The 16,654-nt window shown below is 48.9% G+C and overlaps 1 protein-coding gene and 1 pseudogene across 5 annotated transcripts; both read right to left on the bottom strand.

Moving 5' to 3' along the window:
* Positions 1 to 994: 994 nt before the first annotated feature.
* LOC114889672 (acetylcholine receptor subunit beta-like) lies at positions 995 to 14,734 on the bottom strand. Of its 5 annotated transcripts, none has more exons than XM_029213135.1 (4): positions 14,671 to 14,734; positions 12,419 to 13,472; positions 11,730 to 11,939; positions 8,151 to 8,827 (listed from the first exon to the last, which is right to left on the bottom strand). In XM_029213135.1, exons 2-4 carry the CDS (start codon positions 12,528 to 12,530, stop codon positions 8,436 to 8,438), a joined length of 714 nt encoding a protein of 237 aa, XP_029068968.1. In that variant the 5' UTR covers positions 12,531 to 13,472; positions 14,671 to 14,734; the 3' UTR covers positions 8,151 to 8,435. The 5 variants fall into 5 exon arrangements, with proteins under 5 accessions (XP_029068969.1, XP_029068970.1, XP_029068968.1 ...); XM_029213134.1 differs by lacking the exon at positions 14,671 to 14,734 and having other exon boundaries at positions 12,419 to 12,566; positions 13,144 to 14,425; XM_029213136.1 differs by lacking the exons at positions 8,151 to 8,827; positions 14,671 to 14,734 and adding an exon at positions 995 to 2,128 and having other exon boundaries at positions 12,419 to 14,425.
* LOC114889568 lies at positions 12,862 to 16,179 on the bottom strand (annotated as a pseudogene).
* Between the last annotated feature and the right edge of the window lie 475 nt (positions 16,180 to 16,654).

Genomic DNA, 16,654 nt, shown 5'->3' with positions numbered 1-16,654 from the left:
GATAGAGAGGAAGAGGAGGTCCTGTCCCTTTAAGAGGGACAATCACAAGCTCCAAGTTGTGTAACATGAGACTCTAGGGAGACTAGCAAAGGAGGGCAGTGAATTCTGGGTCTCAGGGTTTGGTGGCTTTAGGGGAGATGGTCTCCTGTCCTGTGTCTCAGGGCTTTTCCTTCTTTCCCCGGCATTCAACACGCAGCGCATCTGGCTCATTCTTCTTAGGCCATCTCTTCCCTCCGCCCCCATGACTGCCCTGCTTCTCTGGCTACCCCTCACCTGGACCACTGCAGTAGGCTGCTCTCCGTGCCCCCCTGCCAACCCCATCCTGCCCTCGGCCCGATCCCAGGCTACTCTTCCTGGCACCCCACACCCTGCCCTCCCTATCGCTCCAAAGACTTCAGAGCTGACTCCAAACTCCCACCTTGATATTCCGATTCCTCTATAACTATGCCTCAACCTTCCTTTCCAAAAGTCTCTGGCTTTTCCATTCTGGATCCCTTACTCTGACTATTTGGGGATATTCCCTGCAGGCCCTCTCCCCTCTTTTCCATCCCGCATCTTCTCCGGGAGAGTCTTTGCTGTGACGGTGCTACACCATCTGTCCAAGTCTCATCTTTGCTGTCAAGTCTGATGCTAATCAGGACAGGGCCACCTGATTCCTCCCCCTCCCCCGCCCCCGCCAGCGGGTGTGTCAAGTGCACTTACTGGCTGTATTACTCCAGGGTGGAGGACGAGGGCAGGGAGACCCACTGGAAGCTAATGCTGGGGACTGGAGCCATCGTTCTAGAATATCCTGGGCTGATGAGCCAGGCCCTCCCTGACACTCAGATGGGCCCAGGTTAGCCACACAGCCAGGCCCTGGCTACATCCGCATTCCTCTAGCACCCTCTGCCATCCACCTGCACCTGAGAGCACCCCCTACTGGTTGGGAGTTATCCCTGAAGAAAACACCATTACTGTATTAGAGATTTTAAACAAAATGTATTTTCTGCAAAAAGTCAGCCGTCCTACAATTGCATTCATGTTTCCATAATAACACATTTAGCAACACCTCACATTCACCAGGCGCTGTCCTCCCTAGATTGCAGTAGCCCTTCATCGCCATGACTCTCATAGGCATGCTCATCACCCCTGGGGAGTTAGGCAGGAGAAAGACCCACTGCCCACAGCTTACAGGAGAAGGAACTGGGGCTCATGACAGGAACCAAGTGGCTCAAGGCCTTGCTTTAAAAAAAGAGATCACCAATATTCAAAATAACTCCCCAACCAGCCACAATTCAAATAATACTAAATATTACTTAAGACATAGTACATTTTGCATCAGGAAACAGAAAGCACCCTATTTGAAAATTCAGGTCAATTTAGTCCAGGATAGAGACAGGAAGCCTGGGGGAGAAGAATCATTTCTCAGCCTCCGGCTTGGTCTTAATGTGGCCGAAAGAGTCCGAGTCTTCAGGGTGTGAGGTTTCTGACCCAGGTGTTTCATGTAATTCCAGACCCATTTCTCCTTTGGGTCGGCACCGATGTCCTTGGCCAGTTTGGTTCTGAAGCTGTGGATGAAGGTGGGCTGGCAGGGTTAGGTGAAATGTTGGAGGTTTTATCCAAGGGATGACTCATTAGGGATGACCAGGCCCACCTGCTACAGGTGAGGGGCTGCCCTGGGACAGGAAGTCAGAGGGGTGTGGAAAGGAGAGGCCCTCTGGGGGTAGTTGCTGTTCTTGCCGCGCCCTGGGAGAAGCTGGCCTGGCATCCAGCAAAGCAACCACCCGAGTGTGAGCTGGTACCCATTCAGCAAGGAGGGTGTGGGGTGTTACCGGCCCTCTCTGGGCCTGTCCCCGATGTAATAATAGGAGGCTTTGGATTACATAGTCTGGTTGGATCTTATCCCCTGAGTAGGACATCTCAAATTAGTCTATGTCTGTCTTGTGGGGCAGAACTTAGGATGGGGGGGATGGAAGAAAGGGAAGGGGTGAGATGAGGTGGGGGGCTGGAGGGGAGCAGGGTTTTTCTAGGTACAGGACAGCTGCCTGCGGACACTGGCTACTGGTGATTCCATAGCTCTTCAGCCTCTGCAAGGGGATCTTCTTATGGTTAAATGTGAAACAGCAGTTGAACAGGTCGCGGAGTGCATCTAGAAATAAAGTCACGGAGAAAAAGCATCTGAGATGTCAGGCTTTTCTCAGCTTGAACGCAGCAGGGGAAGGAAAGCTAAGAGGTAGAAGTATGTCTTCTCCACGCAGGTCCAGTGCTCCTGCCGGCCGCCCCGAGAGGGGGTGGGACCAGGAACATGTGGCTCAAGATTTTGAGGTTGATTCTGCATGGTGAGGACACATCTTTGCTGACTGAGGGAGGCCAGTGCGACAGGTCCTGGATATGGCCCCCCAACCTGCAGGGTTTGGGGCGATCATCTGGGGTCAAAGAAAAGGCCCTGGATTTTCAGTAGAGTTTAGACTTTATTCTGGCTCTGTGGTGTCCTGGAGGGGGGAGGGGGCAGGTAGGATGCCTGCTGTCCCCAACCTGGGCTTCTGCTTTCTGTCTCCAAAATTAGATGTTAAAACTCCAAGGACCCCGGGTGCTCTGATAGTCTCTGAAGTGGGTCACTTTGTCTTAGGCCTTCCTAGAAGATGAGAAACAGAGGGAAGGAGAGAGAGGAAGGGAAGGGGGGAGAAAGATTGAATTTACTTGGCTGAGTGAGCACCTGGGTGCTGATGGCAGCTGCTTGTGAGCAGCAGACACAGAGGCGCTGTGGACACCTTCCTGTTGGAGGGGGAAGATGTGAGCTTCAGCCTAAGAGCTGTTGGTTTCTGGGTTTACCTCAGCCTCTTGGCAGCTCTGGCTGCCCCGCCTGCCTTTGTAGAGAGGCAGAGAGGATGGGGGCCCCTAGAGGGATCATTGCCTGGCCAGGGTACAGTCAAGTCAAGATGAATCTACTAAGATTCTGAATTCTTACTGTGTATCCTGAATCTACTAAGCTGGAGGCTGGGTTGCCAAAGAGTTTTCCAGGAAATGCAAGGCAAAAGCTGTGGCCTGTAGCAGGGTAGGCACCGTTTCCCTCCAGCCGCCCAGACCACAGAGATGAAGACAGAACACAGATGTGCTGGCACTCACCCTAGTAAGTGATCCAAGGAGCTGCTTTCTCTAAAATGAAAAAGAAACCATAGAAAAGAACTCCTATGCTAAGGACTTTCCCCTATTACATATTTAGTCCTGACAAGGTAAGCGCTATTATTATCATGCCCATTTACAGATGGGGACACCGAGGGGCAGAGAGATTAAATAACTTGCCCAACGTCTCATGGGGAGTGAGGGGTGACACTGGGAGAAAAAGCCAGTCTGTTTACATATAATCACCAAGAGAGTTTCATGTAGCTGATGTCTTTTTCCAAGGCAAGTTTTAGGTGGAAGTCTCTTACTGGAGACAAATTAAAGCCAGCTTCTGGTGACCAGGCTCCTCCCATCACATCTAGGTGCTCCCTTCTGCTACTCAGGCCCAGAGGGATACGGTTTGAAAACCACTGATTAGTCTAAGCCCCTTGTTTTCAGGAAGGATCATTGATAGGACGGGGTTGGGACCAGAGCAATGAAGTGGGCTCTTTGTTCCTGAACCTGGCTCCCTCCTGCAAGGGGTCTGAGCTAGGAGCTTGCAGGGTGGGGGGAGTGCCAATGAGCATGGTGGCAAGGAGGGAACAGCTTGGACTATGATAGAATACCTGGCAAGGCCCTTGGCCTGAGTGTTCCTATCCCCGTGCTCATTCTTGGCTCCCAGACTCTGCTTACTTTTTGCACCTGCTTGGAATATTCTGTCCACTTTCCATCCTTGAAAGTTTTTCTACTCTAGCAAAACAAGCCCAGTGATAGTAAAAGAAATGAAATAAAGAGCTATGTTTTGTGAAATAGAAAAGAATATATAGACAAATGGCTAAAGAGTCTGAAATTTGGTTCTTTGACAAGCCTACAAAGAAGCTGAAACTCTCCTGAACTGACCATGAAAAAAGGGAAAAAGGCACCAGTAGGGAACATCACTACAGAGCCTGCAGACACCAAGAAGAAAATAAGAACCTTATGCCAGCAACTTTAATTTAGAAGAAGTGGACGGATTTCTTAAAATCTAATTTACCAGATTGCAAGAAAAAAAATTTTTTAAATCCTCAAACTATTTAAAAAATTGAGTCAGTAATGGAAAACCTTCCCACAACATATCCTCCAGTCTCCAGAAGTTTTAACAGCTCTTCCTCCAAGCATTCCAAGAACAAATAATTCTGATGTTACACAATCACTTCCAGGGAATATCAAAAGTGTTCACTCTTTGACTCATTTCATAAGTCTTTGACATAAAAACTTCTCAGGAACCACAAAAGAAAAGATTTCAAGCTTGTCCCTGCAGACACACATGCCATTCTTTTGTGGATCACATCAATGAGATTGCTTTGGGTTGGGTTTGGACATGGGGGAACCCTGCAGGGTGTTGGAAAGAGGGAGTAGTTAGGGTGAAGTACTGATTTCTCTGTTGCCTCCTTATACCTCTGCCTGGATGCAGCCCTCAACCAACTGTTTTCACTTCCTTTCCAGGTGGCCCTCTCTATGACTCTCTCCGTCCAGTTTTGGGGAACCACACTCTGTCCTTGCTCCTTCAGGTCCAAGGCTGGTCACCATGCTGTCACTAGCCTCAGAGTACCAAAGCAGCCCTATGGTTTCTCCACACCCAGCCCACATCTTGGTAAATAGCATTTTTATTAAACCCTCCTCAAATCATTCCAATTTCAGTGTTATCTATTTCTTCCTCACTGACATAGGTTTAGGTACCAGAAGTGGCTTCTGGTAATAGACCTTCTAAATGGGATTCTGGAATTGGGTTGCTCATATATTTTAGGAGCATAATAATGCAGCTGCTGGCATCATGATTACTTAAATTGTCACCAATAGTAGGATGGCAGACTGTGTTGTATCAAGCCCTCCAGGTGATTCTTAATGGGCACTAAAATTTGAGAACCGCGGGATTCCAGCATATCCCGTGGCCATCTCTGATCTGTAGTGAATAGCCACCAGAGAGCTCTTAAGGACGCTGGCCTCCTCTCACGGCCCCATCAAAGCATGCCTTGGTAAAGGAAGTGTCCTCTGGCCTTGCCCGGGAGTGCAGTTAGGGATGGCTAGGCAGCTTGCACATAATAGATCCTTTTCAATAGACCCACTTCCCTGAGACTTTAGACACCTTCCTAATGTCCCAGGGGAGTTCTGGCATTTCAACTTCATCAACTGCAGGCCTGTTTTAAAGCCTAGATTCCAATCAGCCAATCTAGCTACATATTCATCATCCCCAAGTACTTGTGCTAGTGCATTGAATCCTGAATTCTGGATAAGCACATTCATGCCAATGAATTTAACCAACTGAGTCTTGTATGTTATTATCCTCTTACAATCCACTCCTACACATGCACCCCAAACTCTTCTCCAAATTGAGTGAGTGGGGGGACATTCAAACACTTCCAGCTGAAGGGACTCCTGTCTGTCCTTCCCTCTGCTTCAGGACCTATTATCTTGTAAGAAAATATGTTTAGGAGCCTGGGGTCTGGAGTCAACCAGACATGGATTTAAGTACTGTATTTGTCATTTACTGGTTATATGATTTGGAGCAAATTGCTTACCTCTCTGAGCCTCTAAGAGGAACTGATTGCTAATTATTACCTCATTGTGATGTTCTGAGAACCTAATAAGATAATGAGTGCATGCAAAGTGCTCAGTCCTGTGCCAGTAATTTCAATTTTCAAAAATTTTTATGTTCATTGAAGTATAGTTAATTTACAATGTTGTGTTAGTTTCTGGTATATATCAAAGTGATTCAGTTTTATATATATATATATATGTTATTTTTCATATTCTTTCCCGTTACGGTTTATTACAGGATATTGAATATAATTCCTTGTGCTGTATAGTAGGACCTTGTTTATTTATTTTACATATAGTAGTTTGTATCTGCTAATACCAAACTCCTAATTTATCCTTCCCCCACCCCCTTTCCCCTTTGGTAACAATGTTTGTTTTCTATGTCTGAGTCTGTTTCTGTTCTGTAAATAAGTTCATTTGTATCATATTTTAGATTCTACGTATAAGTGATATCATATGGTATTTGTCTTTCTCTTTCTGACTTACTTCACTCTGTATGACAGACTCTAGGTCCATCCACCTCACTACAAATAACTCAATTTTGCTTCTTTTAATGGCTGAGTAATATTCCATTGTATATATGTGCCACATCTTCTTTATCCATTCATCTGATGATGGACACTTAGGTTGCTTCCATCTCCTGGCTATTGTAAATAGAGCTGCAACGAACATTTTGGTACATGACTCTTTTTGAATTATGGTTTTCTCAGGGTATATGCCCAGTAGTGGGATTGCTGGGTCATATGGTAGTTCTATTTGTAGTTTTTTAAGGAACCTCCATGCTGTTCTCCATAGTGGCTGTACCAATTCACATTCCCATAGGTAAATCTTAACTCCTAGATTCATTCTCCTCATCTACAAAATAGGGAGTTTTGACAAGTTCAGGGATGACAAATAGTTTTCAATAATTTATTAACTTAATAGATTGATGGCAGATAACCAGAAATGTTTCTTGGGGAAAAAAAAAAAGCCAAACCAAAAACTCCAGTGAGGCCTTACCTTGGGTTATCGAATGCAATGCTGTGATTGATTAGTGATGTCTGCCATGGGTACAGCAATAGAAAGTGGTACTACCTATATAACATAGTTGCTATTCCTGGATTAAATAATATTTAAACTTTAATTTAATTCATTAATGATTGTTTGCAAAGTATCTAGTCAGAGACAAGAGAAGCTAGCAGGCCTGGCAGAGAAACTTCTTAGCTGTCAGCCCTAGGAAAGGCAGAATAGCATAGTGGTTAAAATTCTGAATTTGGATACTATGAACACTAGTTCATATCTGTATCAGAGAAAGCACAAGTTATATAACTTCTTTGTACTTCAAATTCCTTACCTATTCTTTATTTATGTGGAAATGGGGTTTATTGTGAATCTTAAATTATCTGATACCCAAAACTTGCTTTGCAGTGTGAGTAGCATATGGCAAGTGATCAATAAGCTAGCTGTCATCAATAGTCAAATAAGAAGGGTATCGTGTCTAGTACATGCTAGGAAGGGACCCAGAGTGTGGTTCTTGGTCTCTTGTACAAGTTCTCTCTGAAATTACTTCCAAACAAAGATATGTGGTAGGGATAGACCTCTGGGAATATCTGTGCTATAGGTGAGGAAAGAAAAAGAGTCTCCCAGAAGCAGAGAAGTGCAGTCCTGGGATCCTGCCATGAACCAGAAGAGTGGGCCCCAGAGGAGATGGGGGTCAGACTCCAAGCCTGACACACCAAGGGGCACCAAGGTCTTAATTCTACAGGGAGCTCAGAGATCTCAAGTGGTAAGTCACTTTGATTATGAAATTTCCCTCTCTTGTTTTGTTTTTAAACTGAATTTGAGAAATCCCATCATAAAAGTTAAAACGAAACTTTAGGTCATGCAAGTTCAGCAGCTGTTTTTTTCCAGCAGCTTGGCTGTGCTGTTTAAGGAAGTGTTCATTCTGCCCTTTCTCTTTCTTTTCTCCTCGGTGTCTTCCCAATGAGCATCTTCGTAACACAGTTTTGACAAGTCACCTATGGCTCAGTGGCTATGAAGGGGCACCTGAGGTCAGAAACAACCTCTGTGAATAGAGGGTCAGAAATGGGTACCCTGCGATTGAAATAGATCTGGATTCTTACACGGTTCTTTTTTTCTTTTTTTTGCGGTTGTGGCCTCTTACTGTTGTGGCCTCTCCTGTTCCGGAGCACAGGCTCCGGACACGCAGGCTCAGCGACCATGGCTCATGGGCCCAGCTGCTCCGTGGCATGTGGGATCTTCCCGGACCGGGGCATGAACCCATGTCCCCTGAATCGTCAGGCGGACTATCAACATCATTTGGTGGCTAGCGGATGAAATATTCATCTGTTCCCCGACCCCATCCACTTCCTGGAGAATCTCTGAGAGGTATAGGAGGTGGCTCCGGTATCTGGTCTCTCTCAGGTTTGGGTCTCTTCAGACCCAGATACGGAGGGAGTTTGCGGATAAAGATCTGCAGAGTAGAAGAAGAGGCGTATTGGAGGGGGCTCTTATGCTCTCAGACCAGAAGGGAAGCCGGCAACCACCCCCACGGCACGTGCCCATTCCTGCGCATGCGTGCATGCGTCCCACAGATGAAATGCAACTACACAGCCCAAGAGTTCTTAAGTGGGTTAGGAGGCATCCTGACTGGAAAGAAAAGTTCTGAGGGCTTCCACCCTGATAGTACCTCACCCTTAGAATGCTTCCTTGGGACCCACGATGGGCAGTATTGATGAAGAGAGTCTGGGATCTACGCAACGTCAATGATGGGAGGATAAAATTAATTGGGCAACGTTTCAACACTCAAAGACCTTGGCACTTTGACACTCTACCAGGAGTTGTAGTTCTCCCTCAGGTCTGTGAAAGGGAAGGTTGAAGTTGGTGGGAGGGAGGAGCGATACCTGGACAAAAAGCCAAATACTAGGATTGAGAGTTAACACAGGTTGGAGAGGAGATCTTCTTACCTGACGGACCCAAAGGGGCATTTGGTGGGTGTGGGGTGAGCGATGGTGTAGGTTGAGGTCTACGACGCTAAGGATGACTGAGAAGGTGACGAGGACCATGGTAAACATGAGGTATTTGATAATCATGGGGACAGACAGGGAGGTCTCAGGCACTTTGTCTGCCAGCAGCAGCAGGAACACAGTAAGGGTCAGCAGGGCAAAGATCGAGAGCCCCATCTCCTCTCCTTGGAGGACAGAGGGGAAGGCGGAAGGATTAGGCTTTGCCAGAAAGCAATCTCCCTGGCATAATCAGTGACCGTGTTTCCAGCCCACTCAAGGACAGGCTTTTGGAAGGGCCAACTGCATGCAAATAACTCCTACATTTATACCTCCAACCTGGACTGATTCCCCTAAATTCCACACTTGTATCCACCTGCCTACTTAACCTCTCCATTTGGGTGTCCACTAGACATCTCGAACTTCACATGTCCAAAACTTAATTCCCTCACCACCGACTCCCGCCATAGTCTTCCTCAATTCACAAATGACAACTCGATCTTTCCTGTGGCTCAGGCCAAATCCCTTTGAATCATTCTCAGCTCTCCTCTCTCTCATCCCATATCCAATCCATACCAAACCCTGTTGGCTCTACCTTCAAAATATATCCTGAAACTGATGACTTATCACATCTACCAATACCATCCTGGCACAAGCCACCATTACCTCAGATCTGAGTTATTATAAAGGCCTCCTCTTTGCTTCATCCTTTGCCCCCCTGCTGACTGTTCTCAACAGAGCAGCCAGATTGACCCCGTTAAAATGTAAATCAGATCATAATACTCCAGTGGCTTCCCATCGCCTTTAGCATAAAAGTCCATACTGAAATCTACAAGGCCTTCCCATTAGCTCTCTGACTACATCTCATACTGTTTTCTCTCTTGCTTACTTCATTCAGTTATTACTTCACTGGTTATTTCTTGAATATGCAAGGCACACGCCCACCTCAGAGCTTTTTGCACTCACTGTTAACTCCTCCTGCTAATTTCTTCCCCCAGATATCTACCAGGGTCATCCTCTCACTTCCTTCAAGTCTTTGTTCAACTATTGATCAAACATTCCCTTTTTAGTGAGGCATTCACTGACCATCCTATTTTTAAATTGCAACCCCTGTGATAAACCATAGCGGAAAAGAATATGAAAAAATATATATATCTATAAATGAGTCACTTTGCTGTACAGCAGAAATGAAACACAACATTGTAAATCAACTATATTTCAATAAAATTGTTTAAATAAATAAATAAATTGCAACCCCTACCCCCATTCTCATCCTCCCCAAACCCTTTTCCCATTTTTCCGTCTTAGGAATTGACCTCTCCTAATATACTATCTAGGAATTCCCTGGTGGCACAGTGGTTAGGAATCCGCCTGCCAATGCAGGGGACGCGGGTTCGAGCCCTGGTCAGGGAAGATCCCACATACCGCGGAGCAACTAAGCCCGTGCGCCACAACTACTGAGCCTGTGCTCTAGAGCCCGCCAGCCACAACTACTGAGCCCACGTGCCACAGCTACTGAAGCCCACATGCCTAGATTCTGTGTTCCACAACAAGAGGAGCCACCGCAGTGAGAAGCTCGTGCACTGCAACGAAAGTAGCCCCTGTTCACCACAACTAGAGAAAGCTCCTGCGCAGCAACGAAGACCCAAGGCAGCCTAAATTAATTAATTAATTAATTAAAAAAATAATAATATACTATCCAATGGGTTTATTTATTATGTTTGCTGACTGTCTCCCCACTAGAATATAAACTTCATGAGAGCAGGGATTTTTGTCTGTTTTATTCACTGATGTATTCCCAGTGCCTTGCACATTACAGATGTTCAACAAATATTGTTAAATGAGTGAGTGGACCAACCCCTGTAGCAGGAACTATATAGCAAATCGAATGATCTAAAAATGAAACCAAGTATATAAGAATATGCCAGGTGACTGGTTATTACTGTGGCATACAACAGGCACTGAAAACTTCATGGAAGGTATTGAAATAAGTAACTATTACGGTCTGTTCTACTTTAGTCCTGTAATATTGGGTTCCAAGATTTGCCTTGCTCCAGGAAGAAGAAGTTACATGTGGAAGTGTGTTCTAGAGATGCATCACTCTCCTTCCCTAGACTGAGAGAGGGCTTGATTACAGAGAGAAGGAAAGCGTGTGCTTTTTGTTTGTTTTGTTTTGTTTTTCAGGCCACAGCAGTGAAAGCCCAGAATCCTAACCACTAGGCTACCAGGGAACGCCCAGGAAAGCATGTTTGAACATGAGAGCTTAGGATATCAGTCTCTGAATCAGACTAGTACTAAGCAGGGTTGGAACAGCAGCACTGCCTCTCTCTGTGTAACGTCAGGTGAATGACTGAAACTCACTTAGCCTCTGTGAAACGGGCAGACAATTCAGTACTTACCTCACAGAGTTGTGAAGATTAGAACTGAGTTAATATATGTAACACATTATTTGTATTATCTTATAGCAAGTGCTCCAAATTAGAAAAGACTATACCTACACTTACACAAAGCTTACAGAGTACCAGGCATAGTTCTATTAACTCAGTTAATCCTCAAAACAGTCCTATGTGGGAGGGACAACGACTGTCCTATTTCCAGATTAGGACACTAAAAGATTAAGGAATTTGCCCAAGGTTACTCTGTTAGCATATTGTGCTGTCTCCCAGAGAAATGTTGGCTATCATTTCCAAGGAACATAGGAGGTTAAGGGACTAGTAGGCGGCGTTTGACAAGTGGGGGAGGGAGGATGCCAGGAATGGGGAAAGGGAAAGGAAGCGTTAGCTGAGCCTGGGAGTTTGTTGGTCAGAGGAGTGGCAGTTCCAAGGATGAGATCCTAGGATTCTGAAGGGAAGAGTTCAGAAGTTACTGGGTGCAGAGAAGTGAGCAGCAGAGGGGAGGTAGAGCTTCAGGTTGGAGGGGAAATCTGGATGCAGAGGCAAAGGCTCTTCCTGAAAGGAAAACCTGGGTGAGATTGCTGAGGCACAGTTCATGAAGGCTTGAGTTGGCAGGAAAACCTTCCCTGTTTTATGGGTGAAGAGCAAGAACCTGAGCCATTGGTAAGAAGGAGTGCTGGACCCCTTCCCCTCTTACCTGCATCTGGTGGCAGGTAGAAGACGAAGATGGCCAGAAGAGTGATCAGGATGCATGGGGCAATGACATTGACCAGGTAAAAGAGAGGCTTCCGGCGAATGATGAGGTACAAGGTGACTTCTTCACGCCGTCTTTCCCCCCCTCCCCTACGATCCACTGGAGGCTGGATTAGCCGAGAAGGCTTGTGAATAATCTTCCATTGACCATTCTCTTGGGGGGAGTGGGGGGAGAAGAGAAGGTGACACAGATGTGGAACCTGTCTTTGTTGGTGCCAGATACGGCTTACTTTTCTTTTTTTCTTTCTTTCTTTTTTTTTTTTTTTTTTGCCTCACAGCGCCACCGCGCTGCTTGTGGGATCTTAGTTCCCCAACGAGGGATTGAACCCGGGCCCTCAGCAGTGAAAGTGTGGAGTCCTAACCACTGGACCGCCAGGGGATTCCCAGATATGGCTTTCTCTGCCACATCCTAGAGCAGGGGGGACTGATGTAATAAGGGGCTAGCTATGGTCCCTGGGCTGGACAGCCCATCTCTAATAAATTTGAGCAAGTCTCAATTTCCATAACCACAAAATATAGACAGTTATACCTATCTTGCTGAACCCACAGGGACTCACTGAGGGCGTATATTTATCAGCCTGTCAGAAACTGGAAATCGTAAAGCCCATGGACATGGGAGCCAAGCCCACTCACCAATAAAGGTGCCTTCATGAATGTGCACTTCCTGCCGCTCCTGCCCATCGGGACCCAAGCCGGTCTGCAGACTGACTTCTGAGCTGTCATAGCTATAGGAACTGAACACCATGGTGCAGTTCTGCCAGTCAGAGGGGAAGTAGGTGACCTGGATGGAGTGGAGAGTCACTAGAGCTGCCAGAGAGCTGGTCAGGGCTGGGGGAGTTGGGGAGGTCACAGGGCAGACAGGGGTCAGAGGATATGGGGCACTAGGGAGATAGGGACCACCAGGGGGAGATCACAGAGAAGTGGAGTCACAGAGGAATAAGAAGGTTATGCGGGGAGGTCATGGACAATGGAGGGGGGCGGTCACTGAGGAAGACTGGAAGTCAATGAAAGTGGACAGAGAAGATGAAACTCAACGGAAAATCAGAAGGGTAAGTGAGACGTGAGGGTCATGGGGATTATGGAGGAGGGATATCTGAGTGAGGGTTTCTAGGAGCGCCTTGAGCTTCCCAGGTGGGGCCGGACACCTGGATGCTGCAGCTGCTGCGATAGATGCCCGGCGGCTGCCAGCGCACGGAGCCGTCGGAGGACACCGTGACGCTGATGTCCAGAGCAACATCAAAATTTCCGTCGTTGCTGCCGGGAAAGAATCTTCTCATCTGGGATCAGGCCCCTCCCTCCGGAGGCCGCGCCCCTCCAGAGGCCCTTCCCCACCTCCCAGACTCTGGGAACATCCTTACTTGTTTAGGACCACCACGTCTGGTAGCTACACGGATTCGGCAGTGATGCGGAGTGAGTCGATGCCCTCTTGCTCCTCAGGGTCCCAGCTCAGCCTGTAGTCAGTCCACTCCTAGGGAAGCAGAGGCTGAGGGGCCGTCTGGGGCTGGAGGCTGGAAGGAGTCTTGGGATGTGCTGAGGAAGCCCGGGCAGGGAATGCAAGGGAGGAGAGCCACGCAGGCATGGTCTGTGGTTCTGGAGGCCGGGGCTCTGTTTAAGACTCCACCTGCACTCTTTGGGACCCTATCAACTAATTTCCCCTTCTCTCTCATCGGGCCCCAATTTCTTCTTTCTGTAAAAACGAGGGGGTTGCACGCTAGCCTCTAAAACAGTGGCTTTCAAACTGCAGTTAACGACCCTTTTCATAGGTCCGGAATCAAATGAGTGGCCCCAAACCAGTGTTTAAAAAAATTTAGAATGAAAAATGCATGGAATGCAGCTCCCATAGCAAACATAGGTATTGTTTCCTGAAGCTTCTGTTTCAGTTATAAATGTGTTTTCTGAGGTCGTGATGCAAAAAAAAAAAAAATCTTACTGCGCGGAACATTCGAGGAAATTGTAAAGGCAGCGGGACGCCCGCGCTTTCCCACCCTGCGCGGGTCTCCGTACCAGGTCTAAGTAGACCTTTGTGCTCATCTCCTCATCCTTCTCGTTCTAGAAGGGAAGAGTTTAAAGGGTAGATATGATGTCAGTGTAGAGAAATGAGGGGCTCGGTGGGTAAACTCTCCCTGGAAACTCCCCTCTTTTACTGCGTCGCACCCTCTTGGGTTCAAGCTCCACCTCCTATAAACTGCATTGGCTTAAGCTCCGCCTCTATCTCGTAAACTTCCTGCTGGCCGTACAGCCAGCCAGTTCATTTACCAGTCCCGGCCCCGGCCGGAGTGAATCTCTGCCCGCTGTTGTTTATTGACCCTGTCCGGCACCAAGGTCCGCCCCAGCCTGTGACCCCGCCTCAAGGTCCGCTCTCCGGCCTGTCCATCGAGGTCCGCTCTCCGGCCTGTCCATCGGCCCCAGCTCCACTTTGAGATCCGCCAACAGGCCAGTTCATCATCCTGCCCGGCTCAATCCTGGCCCGTCCAGCACCCACGCCCACAGCTTGTCCATTGGTCCGATTTCGACCCAATCTCTACTAACGGCCCGTCAGTCACCCAGCCTGGCCTCGCCCCGGACCCCGCCCCCGGTGGTCCCTGGGTTCCGCCCTGCCTAAAGCCACGCCCCCCAGCCAGCTAGTGGGCCAGACCTCAACTCCCCGCGTGCGCCCTCACCAGGCTGATTAATTGCGCTAGGCTGAGACCAATGCTGACCCCGACGCGGTCTCCCACCTCCCGCGCCGGCCTCACCGAGCTATCATAGCCCGAGCAAAGTTTCTCGCGGAGTCGGCCCTCCGCCTCTAAGGCGCGGGCGCCTGGAGGAGGAGAGAACTGAGTGAAGCCGTGGTGCCCGGCCACGACCTCTGGCCCTGTCACTGCCCCTTTGAGGCCCAGACTTACCCGGGGCGAACGGCGCCCCCAACGCCCCCAGCAGCAGCAGCAGCAGCAGCGCCCCTGGGGTCATAGCCCGCCCGCGTCAGTGAGACCGCTTGGGTGAGCCGCCAGGACAGCCAGCGCAGGGGAAGTGACGAGGCGCCCATGAATGTGCACCTGTTATTGGGGGGCAGCCGCCAGCCTACCCGCCCCGCCCCTGGGACTTGATCCCTCCCCGAGCGACTGCCAAAGCCTGCTACCCACAGATGGCAGACAACACTTCAATTGTATAAATCGTCTTTAATTGAGAAAGCATGGAGTGGACACTGGTCCCCTGGGAGCAGAGCCTTTTGGGGTACCTAACACACAGCTGAGGTAAAGCAAGTTCTATTCAGTTAGAAGCTGGAGGGGTGTATGAGGTCTAGAGACCAAGAGGCCCTCACCCTCCTTGGCCTGACCTGTAGGGGAGAAGGATGGGACTTATTGCTGAATAGGTGTCTCCTCATTTGAGGGGGTTCAAAGCTATGTCCCATTTGTCTTTTTTATTCTAGACCCATTACCCTAAAGACCTCAGCTTTAAAGGGGACCTGGAAGGAATTCCTGCTGAGGTAGCTAAGTGTTCATGTCCCCCCAACCCAGGCACAGGTCCAGTCATGCCATGGTTCTGGCCACTTTCCCATCCTAGCTGCCCTTCTATGAGCCAGGGATTCCTTCCAAAACTCCTCTGCCCTTCCTCAGCCTCTGTTCCCTGGCAGGGCCCCAGCTGAGTTGCAGGAGCTAGAAACTGCATGTAAAAAATAAGGTGAGCATTCTATAGGAAGAATGAGAGTTTTGGAAAATTGTCTAGGGAAAACAAGAAGTTCTGGATGATCCATCCAGAACTTAGTTCTTTGTGGATCATAGCTGGGTCCTTTCCAGAGCTCCTGCTTAACAGGTATCACGAGAGAAGGTGGGAGCGTGGGTCTAGAACTCTTACTCTAAACCAATAACATGCCTATATAGGCTCTAGTTCCATCCTAGAGGGAAGGGCTGAGAGTCGGGGTCTATGTCCTAGAGCTGAGATTCAGAAGGAAGTATGGCTCCGTATGTGTCTAGAACACCACGCTCTAGAATTGGGTGTCTCTGGGGTAAGAAAGTTAAACCTGTGGTGATCTGAGACTGGCCCAATTCAGGCCAAGACCAACAGCTGGACAGGGCCCAAATCCAGCCTCTCTCTAGTTGGAAAACAGGGGTCCATCTGGGTGAAGGACAGAAGCCTGATGGATCCAGAACAGAGCCTGGCAGCATGCCTGTGTTCCAGCACAGACCCTGGGTGCAGAAATGGCCCTGGCTGCGGTGCCTGGTGTTCCAGAACCTGTCTGGAACAAGGCAAAAGGTGGAGTAGCGAAAGAAGGAAACTAATCCTGAGCTGCAGTGGACCTATAAGTCTATGGCTTGGTGGCCATGAAAAGGGCAAAGGGCTCCAGGACCTGGCTGAGCCCGGGGTGGGGAAGATTTATGCCCCGGTTTTGTCAGTTTTGGAACCCCCCGCGCCATCTCGGGAAAAGGCTTTGGAGGGTGTGAGTGTGGAAGGAAAGAGGTGATCAGCCAGGACCATTGTCAGACATCCCCCTCTCTGACCCCTTTCCCGGGCCCAAGGATCTAAGGGTCTCAGCAGCCCCGGAAGCCATGGCCGGCCCCTAGGCTCCCTCAGGGTAGAGCACCTGGTGGGACGTGGCTGCTCAGGGCATGAGTGTGGCAGCAGGGGTGAGAGCAGGGCCAGAAGCAGGGCTGGGAGATAGGCTGTGGTGGTGGCGAGTGCAGGGAGCCTCCAGTCCGGGGACTACATGGCAGAGGCCAGGGGGACTGGAAGGGGAGGTCTCAGGGACACTGTGGAGAGAAGGCCCCTCAACCTGTCCTGTCTTGTCGATCCGGGGACGGCTGGCGCTGGCTCCGGTTCCAGGCTCCTCCCTCCCTGTACCCCACAAGCGGAGCTTCCCCCCACGCCCGGCTAGGCGTCCCGGACCCCAGG

The sequence above is a fragment of the Monodon monoceros genome, unplaced genomic scaffold, assembly GCF_005190385.1.
Source record: "Monodon monoceros isolate NGI ecotype Baffin Bay Population unplaced genomic scaffold, NGI_Narwhal_1 Super_Scaffold_9, whole genome shotgun sequence".
NCBI lineage: Eukaryota > Metazoa > Chordata > Mammalia > Artiodactyla > Monodontidae > Monodon > Monodon monoceros.
This window is presented reverse-complemented; position numbering and strand designations above follow the sequence as displayed.